At 41.8% G+C, this 10,460-nt stretch overlaps 1 protein-coding gene across 1 annotated transcript; it reads right to left on the bottom strand.

Annotated features, from left to right (window-relative positions):
* Positions 1-1,120: 1,120 nt before the first annotated feature.
* Positions 1,121-10,245, bottom strand: LOC146702808 (uncharacterized protein C16orf52 homolog B-like). The gene is made up of 3 exons (XM_085465812.1): positions 9,526-10,245; positions 3,670-3,882; positions 1,121-2,387 (listed from the first exon to the last, which is right to left on the bottom strand). Exons 1-3 carry the CDS (start codon positions 9,629-9,631, stop codon positions 2,203-2,205), a joined length of 504 nt encoding a protein of 167 aa, XP_085321938.1. The 5' UTR covers positions 9,632-10,245; the 3' UTR covers positions 1,121-2,202.
* Between the last annotated feature and the right edge of the window lie 215 nt (positions 10,246-10,460).

Raw genomic sequence — 10,460 nt, 5'->3', positions numbered from 1 at the left:
AGGTTTCCACGTTACCATGGTAAGCCTCTCTGTTTCTGGTTCCCTGTTAAATTCAGATTTTTAAAAATCTTTCTCCAAACATACAAAATCTTTATTGATTAAATGTTAAATACCTCATAGTACCTTATTATCTGAACAGAGCACTTTGCTCTCACACTGCAGGCTTAGTTGTAGTCCCAAGGATATTTAGAAGTAGAAAGGGACCCTCTTCCATGAAACCAGCTCCCAGTTTGGATTTGGGATAAAAACACTTTCTATTTTTAAGATTAGACCTAAAACTTTTTTTTTTTGATGATGTTGATTCGTTAGGCCTAAATCAGGTGAACCTGAATCCTCTGTTAGTTATGCAGCAATAGGCCTTGGCTGCTGAGGGGTGCTCAGCGTAATGCACTTAGCATTATTTCTTCACTCACCTCTTTTTACTTTGTGTCTTTTTACACCACTTTGTATTTAATCATGAGCAATTATTGAACTCTGGCTGTCTTCTGTCACCCCCCCAACCGGTCACGGCAGATCGCTGCCCCTCCCTGAGCTTGGTTCCCCCGGAGGTTTCTTCCTGCCAAGGAGTTTTACCTTCCCACTGTCACTGAGTTGCTCAAAGGGAGTCCCAAGGAAAAAGATAAACGCTCCTCTGGTTGTGCTTCATATGTGATGTGCTGCCTTCAGGCTAAATGCTAACTGGGGTTTCTCTCTAATATTTTAGGGTCTTTATCTTACAATAAATATACATTGAGGGGACTATTACAGTGAATTAGCAGCATATGAATAGAACAGAACTGAATTGAGCTGTTCTTCATATCTTGACTGTAATGACTGGTTATTTGTGAGTTAGTGTTCACCATCTTGAAGCAGTCTGCCTGAACGACACCTATATGTGCACAGAATTGCTCCCACATGATTGGCTAGATTAATCAGCTGTTTAATGAGAGTGTACCTAACAAAGTGTTGAGTGTAGATATTTAGTATGGTAATGGTTGACATTGAGGACAATAAACACACACTACAACTTCAAGTGTGACCTTGATTGCTCTTACTGCAGACAGTGTGTGTGTGGTTCAAACATCATAGATGCACACAGCATTATTTTGAGAAAAAGCATGAAAAATAAAAGGAATGGGTATTCCCTTGTCATAATTTTAATGCGATGACACCTTCCATGCACAATTACAAACATCAGTGATTTGAAAAAAAAAAAAGGCACAGACACACACACAGGCATCAGCATTATAGATGAATAAAACAAGTCGATGATTCTATCATTCTTTGCACTGTTTAATCCATAAAATATTCTTTAAAAAAAAAAGGTGAAAAATCAGTTTACTACATCAATAAGATTAGTAAAACTAACAGAGAACCACAACAGGCTTGACCTTTTCCTCACTGATTATTCACAATGTTAAAAGCTTAAAACTCTGACATCTTTCAACAGCTCCTCTTCCTTCAGTGCGGACACATTTCACAGACTCAAGCATTACAAACTTTGGGCAGCTGTTGCTAATAGCCCATTTTACATTCCACTCAGAAATAGCATTTTTATGACTTCTTGTATCATGAACTTTATATTTATTCCATTGCAGTAAACCATCCTCAAGGCAATATGATCCACTTGACATAGCACTGGCAGAGAAGCTGGCCTTTTAAAACATACACTTCCAAATCTATCATATAAATAAAAGTAATGCAGCTTATATTATTTTGTAGCAGTGTTTGGGGGAAGAACAGACATTATACAGAGGTTGACTGGCCAATATCAGGGCCTCAGACTGCTATCAGGCCTGACATGTGCAAATCGTCCCTGATGGTTCAGATGAGAAGAACAACAGCTCTCCGTCGCCTGTCGTGAATTTTTAGGATGACAGCTCAGACGTTCACAATGCCCCCTTAAATTCCTCGAAAGCTCACATGTCACTTTTGCCATTTTATAATCTGTTTTCTGTTCACTGCCCTGCTTCTTGTTCACGAAGGAAAACAAGGAGGGCCGTTTCAGAGCTCCTTGCACCTGCTCGGCCTCTGAACAAACACATGCACAGATGGACTGCAGCGGTTTTGGCTCCGGTTGCGACAATTCATCGGCGAGGGAAAGACAAGTACTTCTCAGCTTTCAGCGACGCTTCAAGCTCTGCCGCAGGAGAGTTCGTTCTAACGACGTTGGCTTCCAGTGGTAGCGGTTTTTTATGCGTTTAAAAAGAGAACGTGAGTTTGTCAGCCGGGCAGGCACACCTTCCCGGCAAACAGCAGTCCCACTATGGTGAAGAATATTGACAGAATGAAGAGTACGTAGGAGGAGCCCACCACTGTGTTGTTGGGCAGCTTATATGGCTGTCCTCCAACCTCGTTGATGTAGAATCCAATTGGGAAAATGAACGCAGCCATACAGAACAGGATCACTGCAATGAGAAAATACAAGGATAGAGAAGCATCAGCACCAATGATTCTGCTGCAGAACTAATCGCTCAGTCATACCAGAGTAAAAACAGGATAGCAGCCCCGAAAATATTTTTGCAAGTGACCAAGTTGCATCGACCGCTGATTCCACAACGTTTGAGTGTCCAACAACCCCAATGTTTGCAAAAAATTGCCGAAAAGCAACATTGCTGAAAGCCTGTGTTGCAGGATGGTTAAATCCCCATCGTGCAACAGTTACGTCACTAATTGTGGAGAAAACCCTGGAGTTTCAAATCTGTGGGTGCTGGCTGGAATGTAAGTAGTTAAGGTGAATTTATAAGTATGCAACAATTTCCACAGTTGATTATTAAACTGATTGCATGTAAAATCCAACTTGACCCAAATTGATAGCATACAAACTCCATTTTACTGCAGTTTTGATTCACCAAAGCCGCTTTGAAGACAGTTGCAGCCTACACAGTGGGCCGTTCTGGCTGTTGAGATGGTGGAGTCAGTGATGGAGTTAATCTTGGGGTCTCAAGTGTCACTTAGGAGGTAGAGTGCATCGCCTACTAATCAGAAGGTCAGTGGTTCGATTCCTGGCTCCACCAGAATGCATTTTAAAGCATCCTTGGCCAAACTGCTGATCAGATTGCCCCTGATATCAGAGTGTGAGTGTGTGAATGTTAGATTAAAAGCATTAGACGTAAAAAATGCACTTGTATGAACGTGTGTGTGAATGCTCTGAGTGCTGTAATAGAGTAGAAAAGGACTATATAAGCACCAGTCCACTTACCAAAACACTGACCAGCTGTTATTAACCTGAATGTTTTTCTTTTAAACATTTAAAATAATATGACACTCTCTGCACACTAATTATGTCTCTTTTCTACGAAAATAAAAACTAGCAGCTATTAAACAGAGCTCCTTATATATATTTTTATGTTTTCATGATTACCTGAGCTTTCCCACAGTGAAAATAATTCTGATGCAGAGGTAGCTGAAGTTTATTTCACAGCTTTTTTCTGAATTTATTATATAATTTTGGTTTGGTACTCTACATCCATTAGCACACAGCTGCACTGCAAATCTCAGCAAGTTCAAGTTTAGCTGGAGCACATAAGCCAGTCATTTGCAGAAAGGGAAAAAGTCATTTTACAATCCCCGCTGTGAGTAACCACAGGCCTGTAAACACATCCCAGAGCCACGCTCGCAGGTGAAACTGAAAAAGATTATTTGAGCGCATTTTTTGATTGAGTGCAAATTGTGGCAGTGGATACGTACTCCCCGTGAAGGCGATCCATCGGGCATATCTGCTGGCCTCTCGGTGCCAGTGTGACATCACAACAAGACCGCAGGTGACTGTAAGGGAGATGATGCCCAGGATGATGAAGAGCAGCACGGTGATCCATTCTCCCGGCAGCCGTGGGGGGGTGCAGGTCCGATCTCGGCCATGGATGGTCTGGCACTGCCGGACGAGACCCAAAGTCAAAGAGCCTGGGGAGAGGAAGGAAGGTAGGTGAAATATGAGAAAAATGAGGTTTGTGATGTTGCATCCATCAACAAAGCAGAAAAATCACGCTGAGACACACAATAAGCAAACATCATTGTGTGGCATACACAATGGTCTCTATAGAACATGGTATTGATTATTTCAGGTGAATATCGATTCAGGTTTTCATCAAAGCAGTGCTGGTTCTGTACATTTTCACCAAAGAATGACGGGTAAAGGTACTCCAAAAAAAAAAACCTTTTGAAATACAGGATAAATCTTGTCATTGGCACAGTATGAATCAAAAGATCTCTTCTCCACTAATAGGAGTTGTGAGACAGGTAAGAAAGCCTGCTGCAAAGGAAATGTGACGAAATGCATGAGAATGGATCGTTGGAGAGTTTCAGTCAGTATATCACTACACTGCTATTAGACTTCAGTGCTGCATACTGATCACAGTATTTTACTAATGACACTATTTACAGTTGTGCTGTCATAGACTTATTTACACTGATCCATCCACATAAAAGTCACGGAGTTCCACAGGGATCTGTTCTAGGACCACTACCGAAAATATTATCAGAGGGCAACATGGGCCATTTCTACCACAGAAAAGATGGTGGTAGAAGTACAACTTCTAGGGCCAAAACTGAGTTATTTAAAACTTTGTGCTGGGGCAAATTCTGCATCTTTTTAATAAACCATGACTCGTTTTATGTCTTGGTTCCCACTGAAATTAAAGGTCATTTAGACCCCAATACATATCACTTTATATATGTTTCCATTGTGCAGATATATTCATCTATGAAAGATGAAAGAAATGAAACTAAAACTTTTACCTAGAAGCCTGGATGACCCACAGTTTTATACTTCTAGATGCAGACAATACTTACTTTATTGTACTTGGCCCTAAAAACCTCAAAAACACAAAAAGACTTCTCTGCTGTTGTTTGTGCTTATCCTCTGAAACTTCCAGGTCTGGTTTCTGCTAGCAAGACACGCCCAGTTTTCCCACAGCAGCTTTTGTTATTTCACTTAACAGATTTATGTATTTGTGTTTCTTTCCCCTTTGTAGCTGGAAAAATATAACATTGCTTTGTTTTTATGGACCAATCAGTAACACCGGAAAGAAATGACATCACAGCTGTGGGGTGGGTTATTTCTGTAACACAAACCATAGACTTTAATAGACAATGAACTTTCAGGTTGAGAAAGTTAAGCCGATGGTGAAGGACCTTATTCCGGCATCATTTCTAATGACCTGAAGGGGGCAGCTTTCAAAGACTGTATGCTCACTTGATCTAAGAGCTCAGTAAACACCGTCTTGAGGAGTTTATGATTTTTATCACTAGTTTCACAGTTTACTGAGTGCAACATAATGTTCATTTTTTACATTCTGTCCCACATTAGAGACAAAAAGTACGACAAAGCAGAGTATACCTTGCGGCGGGCAGCATGCAGTGGTCACACTTTCTCATTTAGATCAGATGGGTGAAGAAATGGAGGAGACATCTTTTATTTACAGTCTATGCCACAAACACACACAATCTGCATGTAGTTAATGTGGCTAAATAGTCAGTATGTGACTGATAGACTCTTCCCTTTAAGCTTCACGTCTACTGTGAGTAGTGTTTAATGTTGTAGAAAGACACTGTGTTGACATGATGACCCTGCAGGAGTCTTTCTCCCCTCCCCACCACAGTCCACAGGGGCCCGAGGAACCTGCTATTATAAAAAACTGGTTGATCGGTAGAACACCAGCAGCAGTATGATATCAAACAGGTCAGGAGTTCTGGCACAAAACGGCAAAGCATCATGCACAGAGAGAGCAACGGAAATGAAGAGATTAGTGGCGCGAGTCCTCTGATGGCCTCCTGTCTCCCAGAGGCCTGGTGGGTGCTGTGATATCAGGTAGGAGGGCTACTGTCTGCACTTGGAGCCCAACAGAGACTGCATCTGCTCAACTTTGCATCCACGCCAACAAGATAAGACTCCAAGCAAACCAGTGCGCGCACTGAGAGTGGAAAAAAAAAAAGCTAAATAAAATCCTCCCACACTATCATTTGTTCACTCGCCTCACTCTGTTTTCTTTCTTTCCCTGAATTATCTTTAGAAGAGAAGCTGTATTCATTTTTAGCATTTAGCAATGCAATCAAGGTTATTTCGACCCAATGAGTGTAGTATTAACACACTTAACGTGATTACAAGCAAACCGCATAAAAAAAGAGAGAAGGAAAAAACAGTGAAGCACTGAAACATCTTTTAATTTGGCAGGGAATTAAATACAATAAACCGCATTTGAATAAACATCTGGTACTCACAGCAATCAAGCCGCTGTCAATTTAGATTTAACTGTTAAGTATTTGTAAATGCACATGTGGTTTTTATCCTCACTCCACCCACGAGACAAGTACAGCACAAAAAGCTGCTTCACATAAAAAGAATCGAATACTTTAGACCATGCATGTTAACAAAGATCCTAATGTTGGGGTGATGATAGAACGGCCGGCTGAAGGAAACATCAGGCCCGAGTCAGATCCCCCCGCAGGCTGACCTAGACCCCATTTCCACAGGACATCCTGTTCTTACCACAGGGTGGAGGAAAGTGCAAATGGTGGATCCATTTCCCTGGAAACTGCCCTAATGATCCAAAAATCAAGTCTGCTGTGGCTACACATTCACACAATCATCCAAACTCTGAAAGCTTTTGCCCTGAGGGACAAACATCTGCTCATCCGAACAGACCGGGAACAGAAATGCAACATTCTGATTACAGCTTGTTTGGGTCACTAAACGCAATCAGCTGTCTACAGGAAACTGGAGAAAGAACTTCACAAGTAATCTTTCATTACCTAAAGGAAACGAAGCTAGGTTTCCAGCAAGTATGCAGTCGATAACCTAACTAAGAAAATCAACACCTAAAAAGCGAATGGCTAACTGTGGAGGTCATATAAAAAGCACCTAAACTCAGGCACTTAACACCTGATGTGCCATTTGACCCTGTGGTGGCTGAAGATTTCCGTCTCGAGCACTTTTTGAATGTTTTGGCATCAATTGTGCTTGAAGTGTTCGGCGTGTTCGAAAATGTTCAGTCATACATGTAGGCTACAGATGGGAATCACCAGACATCCCATGATACAATATTATTCCGACTTTTACCATTCTGTGACATGCTTTGTCAATATCAGTTTTATCCAATAAGATAAGGTTCTCTAACTCTCACAGTTACTTTTTTGCTGCAAAATAAGACTATCAAGCACATCAACACTGTCGCTAAAACCTGCCACAGATGTTCTCATAAAACAGTCAGTCTGCCATCAGTCTGCAATTAAATGGGGCCAAGTTGGCAATTACATGCAGTCTGTTTCTGATAATACAGCAATTAGCTGCAATAAATCATCGACAATCACATATCTGTTACTGTCTACATAGACAGAAATTCACATGTAACTATTACATTTGAGCTCAGCCTTCCTTTTCTGTTGGAATTAACCAAAATACAACCAGCTGAAACCAGTTGAATCCTCTCGAGTTGCACTCATTGACATATTTGAAAACCTTTGACAATCTCTCTGAGAGTGATTGCACTAGTAATTTAATATACGGTGTCCCTGTAAGGAAAATACTGATTACTTCAAACTGAATCACCTAAATGAGGATTAGAATTTGTTTTACACAATACGATATATATTTATCAGTTTGAGGAAGACGTGACTACACTGAGCACACACGGCTAAAATGAATTATGTCAGAACTGAGCATGTAGAACTTAATTGTCCGGGTGGAAAAAATTACTTTCCCAAGAGGTCCAATTAAAAGTCAAACATCCTCAGTCCCACACAGCACTTCCTGCCTTCAGGTAATTACCATCCAGCTAATTAGACAGGCACACAAGGCTTTTACTACAGTCATTTCACACTATTATTTACTTTGAGGAACGGGAGATAAGAGCTTCACAATGTGAGCTCTTTCTGAGCTTCAGTTCGTTTACAACTACGGCATTTTATAAAAGAAAAATTTACCTGTTTCTCATTTAATTGTGCAAAAATAACCGCTTCTTATATCCTTAACGAGCAGCTGAAACCATTTATTTTTTAAAGAACAAATTCAATCCTGTAATGACCACTCAGTACGGCTGTTATATCCTTGTCTCTGCTCCTCTGAAGCATTTTGATGGAGGTGACAAGAGCCTCGTGCAGCTGTGCACACAGTCGTTTGTGCCAGTTTTAGTCAATGTTTAGCTTTGGATGTTGCATCTGTGTATTGCTTTACTGCAATAAGCAGATAACCAGGAAGGCTGAAACTACATCTTCAGCTGTAGCGCACGCTTACCAATAACCACTAATCATCTAATTTTATACAAAGAAACAGCTGAGCAAACCAAACTGAGCAAACCAAACTCTTAAATTGTATAATCATTTAAAATATAAATGTTTGTCCTCCAGTGTACATTTAGTTACCTGTAACAACAAGTGTATGCCTTTTTAATAGACTTTTTGCAAAAGTATTAATCTATCATTTGGAAGGGTTTGGTGCCTTTGCTGCAAGCCTATCACAAACGCAGGCCAACTACACACTATCTGCTTTAAATTATCCTTATGTGTCAAAACCGTGGCAGGACTCTACTGTCAGCAAACTGAATGGACTGGACATAGTTTGTAAAACACATCTATCAGGACTTCACCATAGTCCAAGTAACTCTGTAGACATCCACAGTGTGACGTTGGTGAAACACAGATCAAAGAAACTGTGTTTCCATAAACACCATGACCTCAGTAATTGTGAAACAGCAGATGACCAAAGTGACCAAAAGGGTGAGTAGGTCCTTATCAAAGAGCGGTCACCATAATGGAGCTTTAGGTTCCCCGGTAGAGCCAGAAGAACCTGGAGGAAGAACAGCCATCTCAGCAGTAGTCCATGAAACAAGTCTTAATGGCGGGGCAGCAAAAGGAAGACACTTGAGTTCCCTGTTGTTCTTTCTCACGTGCTGAATAGCGCAGGAGAAAGGCCACTTTTTGCATGTTCTGGAAATATTCTGATTTAGGTGAGGGTGCTGCCAGGGTAGAAGGTGAAGAAGTCAGGTCTGGTGATCTCATGCTATGAACCTATTGGACTATTTTCATCTTAATAATAGAAAACAGTCCAGAACCTGACCTTCCAAAGTTCAGGGATGCACTGCATGTGTGAAAACAGCTGACAGCATGCCAAATGGTATTTAAAGGACTCTGAGAGCTGGAGGGAAAAAAAGATTCTCCAGCGTAAGAGACGAAAACTGCACCCATCATGCAAGGTTAAACCAGGTGATGCCCTCCTACAGTAAAGCATGGTGGCTGTGGCATCAGGCCATGTGCTTGTCAGAGACTTTTATCCCTTGAAACAAACAGGAAAGCCTTGCATACCTAAATAGTGAAACAGTGTGTGCAGCTGGTTGTTATTGAGCAGCTTTTTTTGTTGTTGTTTTTAATAAGAAGACAGAATTAAGAGTGCAATCTTCCACAGTTGTTCTGCTGTCTGCTTATTTTTCTACAGTGGGTAAACTTTTTCATCTCATGTGGTTGTTGGTAGATTTCCTTTTCCTGTGTCACCCCGACTTCCCCACATGCAAAGCACAAAAAACAAAACACAGTGCTGGAGTGTCCGCAACCTACCGCCTGATTCTCCGATGTTGATCCAGTCCGGGTTGGCAACGCTGGCGATGGCGAAGATGTCCGCAGCTAGAAAGAGACATCCTGATATCACCGTGAGTTTATCCATGTCGGTGAACACAAAAGGAGGGACCGAGGGAGACAGGGCATCGAGAAGTGACCTAAACCCGCATGTCGTGTCCCATCACTGTGGAATTTGGCCTGTGCCTCTTCCACGCCCTCTCTTCACATTGTATTTAATTTCCGGTGGTTTGATGTCCATGCATGGGGTGATTTCTCTTTGTTGTTCCTCCGAAAGTGGACTGACTGACCCGACCTGCTGGCCCAGGAGGGGAGTATCGCTGCAGGGGGTCACGGGTCGCTCCACCGCATCTCGGTGATATTCGTGGGGAAAACACGAGTGGAGATTATATTTAAAGAACAAAATACTGTTTTATGCATGCACTGGACTTGGTGCCTGAGTTTGCATGAACAGTCCGATCTCTCTCCCCACATATGGAAGCTGTTTCCTACCTCGGGAAGACCACAGGCGGAAAACGCCGCCCATGCTCACATTAAAGCGGCTTTCCGGAGCTTCACCCCCCCACACTCGCACATCCAGCTTTCTTACTTCTTCACTGAACGCCTTCTTTCCTCGCAAAATGACCCTGCTTTCTCAGAGGAAGACAAACTCAAATCTAGACAGCCTACCTCTACCCTCCCGTCTCCACGCCCGTCACTCTCGCGAGAAAATCCGTAAACTCTCGCAGCTTTTTTTTTTTTTTTTTTCCATCGTGCAGATTTATGTAGGTGGTAATAATTTCCTGGACACACACGGTGGGGACTAAAGCCCCATTCCCGAAAGCATGCAGCCACACTGTGGTTATTATCAGATCAAGTAAACTCAAGTCTGATTTGATCAGTTTCCACCAACTCAAACTTTTATTCAAGACACCAAT

The sequence above is a fragment of the Copadichromis virginalis genome, linkage group LG8 (genome assembly GCF_057382275.1).
Source record: "Copadichromis virginalis isolate Kocher_CV1m ecotype Utaka linkage group LG8, C_Virginalis_male_GT1.1, whole genome shotgun sequence".
NCBI lineage: Eukaryota > Metazoa > Chordata > Actinopteri > Cichliformes > Cichlidae > Copadichromis > Copadichromis virginalis.
Note: the sequence above shows the minus strand (reverse complement) of the source record. Positions and strands in the feature narration are given on the sequence as shown.

Excerpts from the sequence above, each read along its gene's own strand:
- LOC146702808 (XM_085465812.1), bottom strand. The coding sequence starts at position 9,631 with ATGGATAAACTCACGGTGATATCAGGATGTCTCTTTCTAGCTGCGGAC. Across the intron at positions 3,883-9,525 it reads CAACATCGGAGAATCAGGCG|GCTCTTTGACTTTGGGTCTC; the intron begins GTAGGTTGCGGA and ends TCCTCTCCCCAG. Across the intron at positions 2,388-3,669 it reads ATGGATCGCCTTCACGGGGA|TGATCCTGTTCTGTATGGCT; the intron begins GTACGTATCCAC and ends TTCTCATTGCAG.